Genomic DNA, 17169 nt, shown 5'->3' with positions numbered 1-17169 from the left:
ACGCGGTCATTTAGGACTCATCCCTCACTATAAAGCCTGAGCTCTGCCTTCCATCAATCAACGGAGTGGGTCATTTAGGACTCATCCCTCACTATAAAGGAATACGCGGTCATTTAGGACTCATCCTCACTATAAAGCCTGAGCTCTGCCTTCCATCGATCAACGGAGTGGGTCATTTAGGACTCATCCTCACTATAAAGCCTGAGCTCTGCCTTAAAAGACCTGATTATATTATCACTCACAGACACAGCAGATTAAAGAGGAGATGGGTGTGTCTGTCTGTGTGTGTGTGTGTGTGTGTGTGTGTGTCTGTGTCTGTGTCTGTGTGTGTGTGTGTGTGTGTGTGTGTGTGTGTGTGTGTGTGTGTGTGTGTGTGTGTGTGTGTGTGTGTGTGTGTGTGTGTGTGTGTGTGTGTGTGTGTGTGTGTGTGTGTGTGTGTGTGTGTGTGTGTGTGTGTGTGGAGATGGGTGTGCCAGGTCTGGCGGACGTTAGGCTAGCGTAGCACCCAGAACTAATCAGAGATCAGAGAGACAGGAAGAGAAGAGCAACAGCGCCCTGTTCAGAGCACCACAGAGGCAGAGAGGGCAATGCCAGGTCCCAGGTCAGGGGTGAGGGGAGGGAAGATGGGAGAGGGGTAGAGAGAAGGTGTGGGGAGAGGGGCAGAGAGAGGGAGAGGGGAGGAGAGAGGGGAGAGGAGAAAGTTGTGAGGGGTTAGATCGGAGAGGGGTTAGCTGACTACTGTTTAGTAGTGTGGAGGAAGGGCCAGAGGAGGATGAGCTGACAGGTTAGGGCTGTTTAGTAGTGTGGAGGAAGGGAGGATGAGCTGACAGGGACAGAGGAGGGCCAGATGAGCTGACAGGTTAGGGCTGTTTAGTAGTGTGGAGGAAGGGTGGAAGGGACAGAGGATGAGCTGACAGGTTAGGGCTGTTTAGTAGGTGGAAGGAGAGGGATGAGCTGACAGGTTAGGGCTGTTTAGTAGTGAGGATGAGCTGACAGGTTAGGGCTGTTTAGTAGTGTGGAGGAAGGTGGAAGGGACAGAGGAGGATGAGCTGACAGGTTAGGGCTGTTTAGTAGTGTGGTGGAAGGGACAGAGGAGGTTATGAGCTGACAGGTTAGGGCTGTTTAGTAGTGTGGAGGAAGGAGGAAGGGACAGAGGAGGATGAGCTGACAGGTTAGGGCTGTTTAGTAGTGTGGAGGATGGAGTGGGGTTGGTGGGCAGGGGAGGAAGAAGGAGAGGAGTAGGAGAGGAGGAAGGAGGGGGGAGTGATGAGGAGTCTGATGTGAAAAGCAGCTCCTGCGTGGGTGGATTTAGACACCTCTGTCTGTCCGGCTTGAGTCAGTCGGGATGAAAGAGGGATGACAGTTCATCAGAGAAGATTGGGTCACCACACACCCACTTATCACTGCTGTCACACAAGAGACATAGCTTCCTGACCTCTCTATCGTCCCAAATATTACACTTATTCATAGAGAAGAAAAGGGGTGAGGGAGAGAGAGAGAGAGAGAGAGAGAGAGAGAGAGAGAGAGAGAGAGAGAGAGAGAGAGAGAGAGAGAGAGAAAGAAAGAAAGAAAGAGAGGGAGATTGGTATAGAGAGTGAGAGAGAGAGGCTCCTCTTTGTCTACATAGAACAGACATGTTAACATACAGTCCAGCCAGCGATTATTAAGGGACCAGACAGTTGATGGTCCATCGGAGAGACTGAAGACGTCCAGGATCCCGTAGAGTCCGTCAGACATCTCGTCTCTTGCCTTGTCTCACGTCCATCATATGTTCCTCTGAGAGAGGAGGAGGGCTGGAAGGGTGCACTGACAGGGTTGTGGGGTGGGACATTGTGGAGTGGGGTGGGTCAGGGTTGTGGGGTGATGTTGTGGAGCCAGGGGTGGGTCGGGGTTGTGGAGCAGCGGGGTTGTGGTTTGTGGAGTGGGGTGGGAAGGGGGTGGGACCAGGGGTGGGACGGGGTTGTGGATGGGGGTGGGTCGGGGGGTTGTGGAGCATGGGTCGGGGGTTGTGGAGCGGGGTTGTGGAGCGGGGTTGTGGAGCGGGGTGGGTCGGGGTTGTGGAGCAGGGGTCGGGGTCCCGGGTGGTGGAGCGGGGGTGGGTCGGGGTTGTGGAGCCGGGTGGGTCGGGGTTGTGGAGTGGGGTGGGTCATCTGGGGTTGTGGAGTGGGGTGGGTCGGGGTTGTGGGAGTGGGGTGGGTCGGGGTTGGGTGAAGTGGGGTTGTGGAGCGGGGTGGGTCGGGGTTGTGGAGTGGGGTGGGTCGGGGTTGTGGAGCGGGTGGGTCTCAGCGGGGTGGGTCGGGGTTGTGGAGCCATGGGTCGGGGTTGTGGAGCATATTGTGGAGTGGGGTGGGTCGGGGTTGTGGGTGGGGTGGGTCGGGGTTGTGGAGTGGGGTGGTGGGTCTGGGTGAGGGGTTGGTGGGTGGGGGTTGAGAAGTGGGTGGGTCGGGGTGGTGTGGGGTTGTGGAGCGGGGTGGGTCGGGTGGAGTGGGGTGTGGAGTGGGGTGGGTCGGGGTTGTGGAGCGGGTGGGTCAGGGTTGTGGAGTGGGGTGGGTCGGGTTGTGGAGTGGGGTGGGTGTTGTGGAGTGGGGTGGGGGAGTGGGGTGGGACGGGGTTGTGGAGCGGGGTGGGTCGGGGTTGTGGAAGTGGGGTGGGTCGGGGTTGTGGAGCGGGGTGGGTCGGGGGGTTGTGGAGCGGGGTGGGTCGGGGTTGTGGAGTGGGGGGTGGAGTGGGGTGAGGTGTGTCGGGGTTGTGGAGGTCGGGGTGGGTCGGGGTGGGGGTGGGTGGGGGGTGGGTCGGGGTTGTGGAGCGGGGTGGGTCGGGGTTGTGGAGGGGGTGGGTCGGGGTTGTGGGGGGTGGGTCGGGGTTGTGGAGGGGTGGGTTGTGGGGTTGTGGAGTGGGGGTGGGTCGGGGTTGTGGAGCGGGGTGGGTGGGGTTGTGGAGCGGGGTGGGTCGGGGTTGTGGGTCGGGGGGGTGGGTCGGGGTGGGTGGGGTTGTGGAGCGGGGGTGGAGGGGGTGGGTCGGGGTTGTGGAGTGGGTGGGTCGGGGTTGTGGAGGGGGGGTGGGTCGGGGGTTGTGGAGTGGGGGTGGGTGGAGCGGGGTGGGTGGGGTTGTGGGTGGGGTGGGTCGGGGTTGTGGAGCGGGGGGTGGGGGGGGTGGGTCGGGGTTGTGGAGCGGGGTGGGTCGGGGTTGTGGAGTGGGGTGGGTCGGGGTTGTGGGGTGGGTGGGTCGGGGTTGTGGAGCGGGGTGGGTCGGGGTTGTGGAGTGGGGGTGGGTGGGGGTGGGTGGGGCGGGGGTGGGGTTGTGGAGCGGGGTTGGGGGATGGAGCGGGGTGGGTCGGGGTTGTGGAGGGGGTGGGTCGGGGTGTGGGTCGGGGTGGGTGGGTCGGGGTTGTGGAGCGGGGTGGGTCAGGGTTGTGGAGGGGTGGGTCGGGGTTGTGGAGTGGGGTGGGTCGGGGTTGTGGGTGGGGTGGTGGAGTGGGGTGAGGTGGTTGTGGAGTGGGGTGGGTCGGGGTTGAGGGTGGGGTGGGTCGGGGGCTGGAGCGGGGGTGAGGTGTGTCGGGGTTGTGGAGCGGGGTGGGTGGGGTTGTGGAGTGGGGTGGGAGGGGTTGTGGGGTGGGTGGGTCGGGGTTGTGGAGGTTGGGGTGGGTGGGGTTGTGGGGTGGAGCGGGGTGGGTCGGGGTTGTGGGAGTGTGGAGTGGGGTGAGGTGTGTCGGGGTTGTGAAGTGGGGTGGGTCGGGGTGGTGGAGCGGGGTTGTGGTGTGTCGGGGTTGTGGAGCGGGGTGGGTGGGTCGGGGTTGTGGAGCGGGGTGGGTCGGGGTTGTGGAGGGGTGGGTCGGGGTTGTGGTGGGGGGGTTGTGTCAGGGTTGTGGGCGGGGGGACGGGGTTGTGGAGGGGGTGGGACGGGTTGTGGAGCGGGGTGGGTCGGGGTTGTGGGAGGGGGTGTGGAGGGGGGTGAGGTGTGTCGGGTTGTGGAGCGGGGTGGGGGGGGTTGTGGAGGCGGGGGTCGGGGTTGTGGAGGCTGTGGGGTGGGTCAGGGGTTGTGGGGTGGGACGGGGTTGTGGAGGGGGTGGGTCGGGGTTGTGGAGCGGGGTGGGTCGGGGTTGTGTGGAGTGGGGTGGGTTGTGGAGCCGGGGTGGGACGGGGTTGTGGAGTGGGGTTGTGGAGCGGGGTGGGTGGGGTTGTGGGTCAGGGTGGGGGGGTGGGTCAGGGTTGTGGGGTGGGACGGGGTTGTGGAGCGGGGTGGTGGGGTGGTGGAGTGGGGTGGGTCAGGGTTGTGGAAGTGGGGTGGGTCAGGGTTGTGGGGTGGGGGGGTTGGGACGGGGTGGAGCGGGGTGAGGTGTGTCGGGGTTGTGGGGCGTTGTGGGTCGTGGTTGTGGAATAATGAAGTACTATGGGGTGAATATATGTTTTCATAGAAACACCACAAAACATCAATCATCTGTTGCTCAACATCTTGTGGGATGTAATAGTCACTCCTAATCAGAACCGTGAAGAACATCTCCTTCAGAATTTCCACCTCTTGTGTGCCCTATTGGCACTACGCACGACCATGTTCGCCAAAGGTTTACAAAGTATTACCAAACATCATTAAATCAAGGATCGGGTTACTGCAGTCTCTCTTCTAACTGTAGGCTCGTGGCCAAAGGTTTTGAGAATGACACAAATATTAATTTTCAAAAAGTCTGTTGCCTCAGTTTGTATGATGGCAATTTGCATATACTGCAGAATATTATGAAGAGTGATCAGATGAATTACAATTAACTGAAAAGTCCCCGTTTGCCATGCAAATGAACTGAGTCCCCCCAAAACATTTCCACTGCATTTCAGTCCTGCCACAAAAGGACCAGCTGACATCATGTCAGTGATTCTCTCGTTAACACAGGTGTGAGTGTTGACAGGAACAAGGCTGGAGATCACTCTGTCATGCTGATTGAGTTCGAATAACAGACTGGATGCTTCAAAAGGAGGGTGGTGCTTGGAATCATTATTCTTCCTCTGTCAACCATGGTTACCTGCAAGGAAACACATGCCGTCATCATTGCTTTGCACAAAAAAGGGCTTCACTGGCAAGGATATTGCTGCCAGTAAGATTGCACCTAAATCAACCATTTAACGGATCATCAAGAACTTCAAGGAGAGAGGTCCAATTGTTCTGAAGAAGGCTTCAGGGCGTCCAAGAATGTCCAGCAAGCGCCAGAACCGCCTCCTAAAGTTGATTCAGCTGTGGGATCGGGGCACCACCAGTATAGAGCTTGCTCAGGAATGGCAGCAGGCAGGTGTGAGTGCATCTGCACGCACATTGAGGCGAAGACTTTTGGAGGATGGCCTGGTGTCAAGAAGGGCAGCAAAGAAGCCACTTCTCTCCAGGAAAAACATCAGGGACAGACTGATATTCTGCAAAAGGTACAGGGATTGGACTGCTGAGGACTGGGGTAAAGTCATTTTCTCTGATGAATCCCCTTTCCGATTGTTTGGGGCATCCGGAAATAAAGCTTGTCCGGAGAAGACAAGGTGAGCGCTACCATCAGTCCTGTGTCATGCCAACAGTAAAGCGTCCTCAGACCATTCATGTGTGGGGTTGCTTCTCAGCCAAGGGAGTGGGCTCACTCACAATTTTGCCTAAGAACACAGCCATGAATTAATAATTTTTCCAACACATCCTCCGAGAGTAACTCACTCACTCTCTCTCTCTCTCTCTCTCTCTCTCTCTCTCTCTCTCTCTCTCTCTCTCTCTCTCTCTCTCTCTCTCTCTCTCTCTCTCTCTCTCTCTCTCTCTCTCTCTCCTCTCTCTCTCTCTCTCTCTCTCTCCTCTCTCTCTCTCTCTCTCCTCTCCTCACCTTTAATGACATCTCCTATGTAATGACATTGTTAGGTGGCGGCCAGCAGCACCTTTGAAGTTGCTCATCTCCATGTGTCATAGTCAACCCACACACTTTTCCCCTCCAGCCTTCCAGTGAGCTAGAGCCCTGTACAGGCTCCGTGGAGAGAGAAATGGAGAGATACATAGAAAGCGAGAGAAAGAGGGAGGGGATAGACACAGGGGTGAGAGAGAGAAAAGAGAGAGAGAGGGAGGACTGGACATGGGGAGAGAGAGACATGGGGAGAGAGAGAGAGAGAGAGAGAGAGAGAGAGAGAGAGAGAGAGAGAGAGAAAGAGGAGAGAGAAAGAGAGAGAAGAAAGAGAGAGAAAGAGAGGAGAGACAGAGAGAGAAAGAGGGAGAGACAGAGAGAGAGAAAGAGAGAGAGACAGAGAGAGAGAGAGAGAGAGAAAGATGGTGGTGGTGGAGAGAGAGAGAAAAGAGAGAAAGAGAGAGAGAGAAAGAGGGAGAGAAAGAGAGAGAAAGAGGGAGAGACAGAGAGAAAGAGGGAGAGTCCCAGAAGGGACATAAAGAAAGAGAGAGAAAGAGGGAGAGACCCAGAAGGGACATAAAGACAGAGAGAGAAAGAGGGAGAGACCCAGAAGGGACATAAAGACAGAGAGAGAAAGAGGGAGAGACCCAGAAGGGACATAAAGACAGAGAGAGAAAGAGGGAGAGACCCAGAAGGGACATAAAGACAGAGAGAGCTCAGTGACTGATCCTGTGCCCAATGAGGTGAAAGTAGCTTCCTCTCCCCACCTCTCTGTTCCAGCTTTTCCTCAATAAGGCTTTAATCAGCTGTTACATGGAATTCCACTGTTGAGACGAACAGACTAATATATGTAGCAGCATGAGTCTGGTCAAAGGATACGTTGGGGAAAGTTCAGAGTTCATTTAGACTTTTATTAACAGGGTCATCAACCAGCAGCACTAGGGATATTGAAGCCAGAGAATCACATCTCCCTCACTAGGGATATCTGAAGCCGGAGAGTCACATCTCCCACTATTGAAGCCAGAGAATCACATCTCCTCACTAGGATATTGAAGCAGCCCTCACTAGGGATCACATCTCCCTCACTAGGATATTGAAGCCGGAGACTCACATCTCCCTCACTAGGGATATTGAAGCCAGAGGGGATATTGAAGCCAGAGACTCACATCTCCCTCACTAGGGATATTGAAGCTCTCCCTCACTAGGGATTCACATCTCCCTCACTAGGGATATTGAGCACCAGCGGCATTTCTATGTATTATATTTAAATAATTAAAAAAAAAAAATGTTTATGTTGAAAGGTTTCTAGTTTTGCTGAGTTAATTTATTCCATTTCTTTATTACTCTAAATCGAAATGTTATTTTGCCCATTTCTCTTTTCCGTCTGGATAACACACAGATGGTGGACAATCTATTTGTAACGGCTTTCTTCCTGGGAAGGAGAGGCGGACCAAAACGCAGCGTGGTTAGAGTTCTTCACGTTCTTTAATAAGAGACACTTAACATGTACTAACTACAAAACAATAAATATGAACCACGAACACAGTCCTATCTGGTGCATAGACACAAAGACAATGTAATGCTCCGGGTGTGGAGTCAAATGCAGGAGACAGAGTTCAATGCTGTGCGTCTTTTAATAGCACCAACGCACCACAGGGTGCTCACAAAAGTTACGTTCCCAAGACACAGGGAATCAAAAAATACAATGGAAAAATCACGACCAGGTACAAACACGTACCTTTACAACAGAGCCGAAGGTTACAATGAAATAATCCCGCACAACAACCAGGCGGGCCGGCTGTCTAATAAAGACAAACTAATTAACATGAACAGGTGCTACCACTAAACATACAAGGAGGGGGAGGAAAAACAATCACCGCCCGAGCTCCACCCGCCCGGGAAACACCCTCGGTCGGACTCGTGACAGTACCCCCCTGACGCGTGGCTCCCACAGCACGCCGACACCGGCCTCGAGGTCGCCCCGGAGGACGAGGTGCAGGGCGATCCGGATGGAGGCGATGGAAATCCCTCAACATGGATGGATCCAAGATGTCCCCCACCGGTACCCAGCACCTCTCCTCCGGACCGTACCCCTCCCAGTCCACGAGGTACTGCAGGCCCCTCACCCGGCTTCTTGAGTCCAGAATGGCCTGGATCGCGTACGCCGGGGACCCCTTGATGTCCAGGGGGGGGGGGGCCTCCGGCACCTCACTGTCCTGCAGGGGACCAGCTACCACCGGCCTGAGGAGAGACACATGAAACGAGGGGTTAATACGATAATAGGAATGGAGTTGTAATCGATAACACACCTCGTTTATTCTCCTCAGGACTTTAAAGGGCCCTACAAACTGCGGACCCAGCTTCCGGCAGGGCAAGCGGAGAGGTTTCGGGTCGAGAGCCAGACCCTGTCCCCCGGTACAAACACGGGGGCCTCACTGCGGTGACGGTCAGCACTCCTCTTCTGCCGTCCACTCGCTTGTTGTAGAGATTCCTGGACGGCCCTCCAGGTCTCCTTGGAGCGCTGTACCCATTCCTCCACCGCAGGAGCCTCGGTCTAGCTCGGATGCCATGGTGCCAGGACCGGCTGGTACCCCAACACACACTGAAAAGGGGACACGTTAGTAGAGGAGTGGCGTAGTGAGTTCTGAGCCCTTTCAGCCCAGGGAATGTATCGTGCCCACTCCCTGGCCGATCCAGGCAATACGACCGCAGAAACCTACCCACCTCCTGGTTCATTCTCTCCACCTGCCCATTACTCTCGGGTGATAACCGGAGGTCAGGCTGACAGAGACCCCCAAGCGTTCCATGAACGCTCTCCATACCCGAGACGTGAATTGGGGGCCCCGATCAGAAACGATGTCCTCCGGTACCCCGTAGTGCCGAAAGACATGGGTGAATAATGCCTCCGCAGTCTGTAGGGCTGTAGGGTTACCGGGCAACGGGAGGAGACGGCAGGACTTAGAGAACCGATCCACAATCACTAGAACCGTGGTGTTCCCCTGAGACGGCGGAAGATCGGTCAGGAAATCTATGGACAGATGTGACCATGGCCGCATGGAACGGGGAGGGGTTGTAGCTTCCCTCTAGGAAGGTGCCTAGGAGCCTTACTCTGAGCGCACACTGAACAGGAGGAGACATAACCCTTAACGTCCTTAGCCAACGTAGGCCACCAATACCTACCCTGAAGGCTCCCCACTGTCCTCGTCACCCCAGGATGACCCGAGGAGGGTAGGACGTGAGCCAACCGAATCAGTTTGTCCCGAACACCAAGCGGCACGTACCTTCGCCCGCTGGACACTGAGGAGGCGCGGGTTCAGCCCGTAACGCCCGCTCGATGTCCGAGTCCACCTCCCATACCACTGGGGCTACCAGCTTTGAGGCGGGAAGGATGGGAGTAGGTTCGGTGGACCCATCCTCCGTGTCGTAAAGGCGGGACAGTGCGTCAGCCTTCACGTTCTGGGAGCCCGGTCTATAAGACAAAGTAAACCGGAAACGGGTGAAGAACATGGCCCACCTTGCCTGACGTGGGTTAAGTCTCCTAGCTGCCCGAATATACTCCAGATTCTGGTGGTCAGTCCAGATGAGAAAAGGGTGCTTAGCCCCTCAAGCCAGTGTCTCCACACCTTCAGAGCTCTAACCACCGCTAGCAACTCCCGGTCCCCCACATCATAGTTACGCTCCGCTGGGCTGAGCCTCCTTGAGAAGAAAGGGCAGGGGCGGAGTTTTGGTGGCGTACCCGAGCGCTGTGATAGCACGGCACCCACCCCAGCCTCGGACGCGTCCACCTCCACTATGAATGCTAGAGAGGGGTCCGGATGCTCCAACACGGGCGCATCAGTGAACAGCGCCTTCAACTTGTTGAATGCTCCGTCCGCCTCTGCTGACCACTGCAACCGCACCGGGCCCCCCTTCAGCAGTGAGGTAATGGGAGCCGCTATCTGGCCAAAACCCCGGATAAACCTCCGGTAGTAGTTGGCAAAACCCCAAAACCGATGCACCTCCTTTACCGTGGTCGGAGTCGGCCAATTACGCACGGCCCTAATGCGGTCACCCTCCATCACTACCCCCGAGGTGGAAATGCGATATCCCAGAAAAGAGACGGCTCGTTTAGAGAACACGCATTTCTCAGCCTTGACGTATAGGTCATGCTCCAGCAGTCTACCAAGCACCTTGCGCACCAGAGACACATGCGCGGTGTGAGTGGCCGAGTAGATCAGAATGTCATCGATATAAACAACCACTCCTTGCCCGCACAGGTCCCTGAGAATCTCGTCTACAAAAGATTGGAAAACGGCTGGAGCATTTTTTAACCCATACGGCATGACGAGGTACTCATAGTGGCCGGATGTAGTACTAAATGCGGTTTTCCACTCGTCTCCCTTCCGAATACGCACCAGACTATACGCGCTCCTGAGATCCAGTTTTGTGAAGAACTGCGCTCCGTGAAATGATTCCACCGCCGTAGCGATGAGAGGTAGAGGGTAACTATACCCCACTGTGATGGCGTTTAGACCTCTATAATCAATACACGGACGCAAACCTCTCTCCTTTTTCTCACAAAAAAGAAACTCGAGGAGACGGGTGAATTGGAGGGCCGAATGTACCCCTGTCCCAGCGACTCCGTGACATATGTCTCCATTGCCAACGTCTCCTCCTGGGACAGTGGGTACACGTGACTCTTGGGAAGCGCAGCGTCTACCTGGAGATCTATCTTACAATCCCTTCCCGGTCGATAAGGTGGTAATTTAGTCGCTTTCACTTTACTGAAAGTGATTGCCAAATCGGCATACTCGGGGGGAATGCACACCGTGGAACCCTGGTCTGGACTCTCCACCGACGTGGCACAGATGGAAACTCCCAAACACCTTCCAGAACACTCCTCTGACCACCCCTGGAGAACCCCCTGTCTCCACGAAATTTTAGGATTGTGCCGGGCCAGCCAGGGAGTCCCCAGCACCACTGGAAACGCAGGCAAATCAATAATAAAGAAACTGATACGCTCCCTATGATTCCGCCGCGTCACCATGTCCAGTGGGACCGTGGTCTCCCTGACCATCCCTGACCCTAATGGCCGGCTATCTAGGGAGTGAGTGGCACCCTCCAATTCACCCGTCTCCTCGAGTTTCTTTTTGTGAAAAAAGGAGAGAGGTTTGCGAATCCGTGTATTGATTATAGAGGTCAAACGCCATCACAGTGGGGTAACCCTCCCCCTACGCCTGAATCGCCTGAATCGACTAGCGCCCTATGCTGGGAAGAGGGGAAAAAGTGAAGGAAAAAAGGTTAAGACAAACATGTGGCCAATAAGGGGTTCTGGGTGAGTTTGATGCCGACTCACCTGGGGTGACCGAGAAGCGTTCCGCCTGCCATCTCTGCTAAATGACTTAAATCTCTACTCCCAGACGGACCCCCCCAGCACCGATCAGACGTGTGTCCTCTCCGACCACAGTTGGTGCAGGGAAGGCCTCCTCCTCCGGTACCCCTCGGTGCAGCCCCTCCCAACTCCATTGGAATAAGAGCGGAGGGGCTGGGTGGTGGAACGCACAGAACCCTCTCTGAATGCCCGCGGGCAGCCAGCAGATTATCCAGTCGAATGGACATGTCAATCAGCTGATCCAGTGACAGAGTGGTGTCCCGACACGCTAGCTCCCGGCGGACGTCCTCTCGGAGACCACACCTGTCGTGGTCCATAAGGGCCCTGTCGTTCCACCCAGATCCGGCTGCCAAGGTCTGGAACTCCAGCGCGAAATCCTGGGCGCTCCTCCTCTCCTGCCTGAGATGAAATAGTCGTTCTCCCACCGCTCGGCCGTCTAGTGGGTGATCAAACACGGCACGGAAGCGGCAGGAAAACTCTGTGTGGTGCTCCCGCTGAGTCTGGGCCATTCCAGACTGCGTTCGCCCACTCCAGAGCACGACCCGTGAGGCAGGAGATGAGGACACTCACCCTCTCTGCTCATGAGGGAGTGGGTCTGATGGTGGCCAGGTATAGCTCCAGCTGGAGCAGAAACCCCTGGCAACCCGCCGCCGATCCATCATAAGCCCTTGGTAGCGTCAGACGGAGGGTGCTGGAGTCGGGAGATGGGGAGTCCGGAACCGTGGGTGCCGAAGGTGGAGAGAGGAGACCACTCCTCTCCCATCTGTCCATTCTCTCCCTCACTTGATCCATTGCGGATCCGATCCGATGGAGAACGGTGGTGTGGTGGAGAACCCGTTCCTCCATCGATGGGAGAGGGTTGGCTGCTGCTCCTGCTGACTCCATTCAATTTAATTATGCGGGATTCTGTAATGCTCAGACAGACAAGAAACAATCACCCACAAAACCCAACACAAAACAGGCTACCTAAATATGGTTCCCAATCAGAGACAATGACCAACACCTGCCTCTGATTGAGAACCATATCAGGCCCAAACATAGAAATAGACAAACCCGACCCCATACATAGAATGCCCACCCAGCTCATGTCCTGACCAACACTAAAACAAGGAAAACACAAAAGTAAACCAAGTATTTACTGAATGTCTGTCTCTTACCAACTGAACTGTGAACTTGGCCATTTTAAACAATGTATATTATGAAATAAAAAAGCATGTTTCTATTAATTATCTTACCGATTGATGTTTATCGAGTGTTAATGCTAAACTGTAATTATTTCACCTCCATGGACTATATTTGCCTCGCTTATCTCACCTCATTTGCAATTGTAAATGAGAACTTGTTCTCAACTGGTCTACCTGGTTAAATAAAGGGTTATATATATAAATACCTGGTTAAATAAAGGGTTATATATATAAATACCTGGTTAAATAAAGGGTTATATATATAAATACCTGGTTAAATAAAGGGTTATATAAATACCTGGTTATATAAAGGGTTATATATATAAATACCTGGTTAAATAAAGGGTTATATATATAAATACCTGGTTAAATAAAGGGTTAGAGTTATATACATAAATACCTGGTTAAATAAAGGGTTATATATAAATACCTGGTTAAATAAAGGGTTATATATATAAATACCTGGTTAAATAAAGGGTTATATATATATAAATACCTGGTTAAATAAAGGGTTATATATATAAATACCTGGTTAAATAAAGGGTTAGGGTTATATACATAAATACCTGGTTAAATAAAGGGTTATATATAAATACCTGGTTAAATAAAGGGTTATATATATAAATACCTGGTTAAATAAAGGGTTATATATATAAATACCTGGTTAAATAAAGGGTTATATATATAAATACCTGGTTAAATAAATGGTTATATATATAAATACCTGGTTAAATAAAGGGTTATATATATAAATATCTGGTTAAATAAAGGGTTATATATATAAATACCTGGTTAAATAAAGGGTTATTTATATATAAATACCTGGTTAAATAAAGGGTTATATATATAAATACCTGGTTAAATAAAGGGTTATATATATAAATACCTGGTTAAATAAAGGGTTATATATATAAATACCTGGTTAAATAAAGGGTTAGGGTTATATATATATATAAATACCTGTTAAATAAAGGGTTATATATATAAATACCTGGTTAAATAAAGGGTTATATATATAAATACCTGGTTAAATAAAGGGTTATATATATATAAATACCTGGTTAAATAAAGGGTTATATATATAAATACCTGGTTAAATAAAGGGTTAGGGTTATATACATAAATACCTGGTTAAATAAAGGGTTATATATAAATACCTGGTTAAATAAAGGGTTATATATATAAATACCTGGTTAAATAAAGGGTTATATATATATAAATACCTGGTTAAATAAAGGGTTATATATATAAATACCTGGTTAAATAAAGGGTTATATATATAAATACCTGGTTAAATAAAGGGTTAGGGTTATATATATAAATACCTGGTTAAATAAAGGGTTATATATATAAATACCTGGTTAAATAAAGGGGTAGGGTTATATATATATATAAATACCTGGTTAAATAAAGGGTTATATATATAAATATCTGGTTAAATAAAGGGTTATATATATAAATACCTGGTTAAATAAAGGGTTATATATATAAATACCTGGTTAAATAAAGGTTAGGTCATATACATAAATACCTGGTTAAATAAAGGGTTATATATAAATACCTGGTTAAATAAAGGGTTATATATATAAATACCTGGTTAAATAAAGGGTTATATATAAATACCTGGTTAAATAAAGGGTTATATATATAAATACCTGGTTAAATAAAGGGTTATATATATAAATACCTGGTTAAATAAAGGGTTATATATATAAACATCTGGTTAAATAAAGGGTTATATATATAAATACCTGGTTAAATAAAGGGTTATATATATATAAATACCTGGTTAAATAAAGGGTTATATATGTAAATACCTGGTTAAATAAAGGGTTAGGGTTATATATATAAATACCTGGTTAAATAAAGGGTTATATATAAATACCTGGTTAAATAAAGGGTTATATATATAAATACCTGGTTAAATAAAGGGTTAAATACATAAATACCTGGTTAAATAAAGGGTTATATATATAAATACCTGGTTAAATAAAGGGTTAGGGTTATATATATAAATACCTGGTAAAATAAAGGGTTATATATATAAATACCTGGTTAAATAAAGGGTTAGGGTTATATATATAAATACCTGGTTAAATAAAGGGTTATATATATAAATACCTGGTTAAATAAAGGGGTAGGGTTATATATATATATAAATACCTGGTTAAATAAAGGGTTATATATATAAATATCTGGTTAAATAAAGGGTTATATATATAAATACCTGGTTAAATAAAGGGTTATATATATATAAATACCTGGTTAAATAAAGGGTTAGGGTTATATATATAAATACCTGGTTAAATAAAGGGTTATATATAAATACCTGGTTAAATAAAGGGTTATATATATAAATACCTGGTTAAATAAAGGGTTAAATATATAAATACCTGGTTAAATAAAGGGTTAGGGTTATATATATAAATACCTGGTAAAATAAAGGGTTATATATATAAATACCTGGTTAAATAAAGGGTTAGGGTTATATATATAAATACCTGGTTAAATAAAGGGTTATATATATAAATACCTGGTTAAATAAAGGGTTAGGGTTATATATATATAAATACCTGGTTAAATAAAGGGTTATATATATAAATATCTGGTTAAATAAAGGGTTATATATATAAATACCTGGTTAAATAAAGGGTTATATATATATAAATACCTGGTTAAATAAAGGGTTATATATGTAAATACCTGGTTAAATAAAGGGTTAGGGTTATATATATAAATACCTGGTTAAATAAAGGGTTATGTATAAATACCTGGTTAAATAAAGGGTTATATATATAAATACCTGGTTAAATAAAGGGTTATATATATAAATACCTGGTTAAATAAAGGGTTATATATAAATACCTGGTTAAATAAAGGGTTATATATATAAATACCTGGTTAAATAAAGGGTTATATATATATAAATACCTGGTTAAATAAAGGTTATATATATAAATACCTGGTTAAATAAAGGGTTAGGGTTATATACATAAATACCTGGTTAAATAAAGGGTTATATATATAAATACCTGGTTAAATAAAGGGTTATATATATAAATACCTGGTTAAATAAAGGGTTATATATATATAAATACCTGGTTAAATAAAGGGTTATATATATAAATACCTGGTTAAATAAAGGTGAAATAAAAAAATACAAATAAAATAAATAAAAATTGTCGAGAAAACTGAGGCTTGATTAATAAATATATATTTTTTAGGTCACTGTAGTGGTGCTGTTTACTGTGCTGTAGTCCAGGTGCTGTTTACTGTGCTGTAGTCCAGGTGCTGTTTACTGTGCTGTCATGAGCCACCAGAGTCTCCCGTCTGTCATGAGCCGCCAGAGTCTCCCGTCTGCCAGAGCCGCCAGAGTCTCCCGTCTGTCATGAGCCGCCAGAGTCTCCGTCTGTCATGAGCCGCCAGAGTCTCCCGTCTGTCATGAGCCGCCAGAGTCTCCCGTCTGTCATGAGCCGCCAGAGTCTTCCAGAGCCGCCATTCAGCCAAGATCTGCCAGAGCCGCCATTCAGCCAGGATCTGCCAGAGTCGCCCCTCAGTCCCGAGCTGCCCCCGGTCTCGAGCTGCCCCTTAGTCCAGTGGGGCCCTTTAGTAGTCCTAGGTTGGCGGCGAGGGTGGCTGCTCAAGGACGCTACTAAAGTGGACTAAGGTGAAGTGGTGAAGTGGGTGCCACGTGCAGCACCAGAGGACAGATGCCTACACAGACGCTTCCCGGTGGTTCAGGTTTTGCGGCCGGAGTCCGCACCTTGGTGGGGGTACTGTCACGCCCTGACCATAGTTTGCTTTGTATGTTTGTATGTTTTGTTTGGTCAGGTGTGATCTGGTGGGCATTCTATGTTGGATGTCTAGTTTGTCTATTTCTATGTCTGGCCTGATATGGTTCTCAATCAGAGGCAGGTGTTAGTCATTGTCTCTGATTGGGAGCCATACTTAGGTAGCCTGTTTTGTCATTGTGGGTTGTGGGTGATTGTCTATGTTAGTTGCTTGTGTCAGAATAGTTCTCATTATAGCTTCACGATTCGTTATTCGTTGATTGTTTTGTATAGTTTGTATTCAGTGTTCAGTGCTTTCTTTAATTAAAAATCATCATGAACACATATCACGCTGCATTTTGGTCCACTCGTTACGACGATCGTGACAATCAGTCAATAGCTGTTCCTTATTGTCTAGACTACATTCTAACCTGGCTGATCAGTCAATAGCTGTTCCTTATTGTCTAGACTACATTCTAACCCGGCTGATCAGTCAATAGCTGTTCCTTATTGTCTAGACTACATTCTAATCCGGCTGATCAGTCAATAGCTGTTCCTTATTGTCTAGACTACATTCTAACCCGGCTGATCAGTCAATAGCTGTTCCTTATTGTCTAGACTACATTCTAACCTGGCTGATCAGTCAATAGCTGTTCCTTATTGTCTAGACTACATTCTAACCTGGCTGATCAGTCAATAGCTGTTCCTTATTGTCTAGACTACATTCTAACCTGGCTGATCAGTCAATAGCTGTTCCTTATTGTCTAGACTACATTCTAACCCGGCTGATCAGTCAATAGCTGTTCCTTATTGTCTAGACTACATTCTAACCTGGCTGGTCAGTCAATAGCTGTTCCTTATTGTCTAGACTACATTCTAACCTGGCTGATCAGTCAATAGCTGTTCCTTATTGTCTAGACTACATTCTAACCCGGCTGATCAGTCAATAGCTGTTCCTTATTGTCTAGACTACTTTCTAACCTGGCTGATCAGTCA

At 48.9% G+C, this 17169-nt stretch overlaps 1 protein-coding gene across 1 annotated transcript; it reads right to left on the bottom strand.

Annotated features, from left to right (window-relative positions):
• Positions 1-1764: 1764 nt before the first annotated feature.
• Positions 1765-4017, bottom strand: LOC127926189 (uncharacterized; the record flags this gene model as incomplete). Its single annotated transcript, XM_052511654.1, has 1 exon — positions 1765-4017. A coding segment is annotated over one exon (2253 nt), but the record flags the coding sequence as incomplete, so codon positions are not given.
• Positions 4018-17169: the final 13152 nt, after the last annotated feature.

Source organism: Oncorhynchus keta, unplaced genomic scaffold (genome assembly GCF_023373465.1).
Source record: "Oncorhynchus keta strain PuntledgeMale-10-30-2019 unplaced genomic scaffold, Oket_V2 Un_contig_7104_pilon_pilon, whole genome shotgun sequence".
NCBI lineage: Eukaryota > Metazoa > Chordata > Actinopteri > Salmoniformes > Salmonidae > Oncorhynchus > Oncorhynchus keta.
This window is presented reverse-complemented; position numbering and strand designations above follow the sequence as displayed.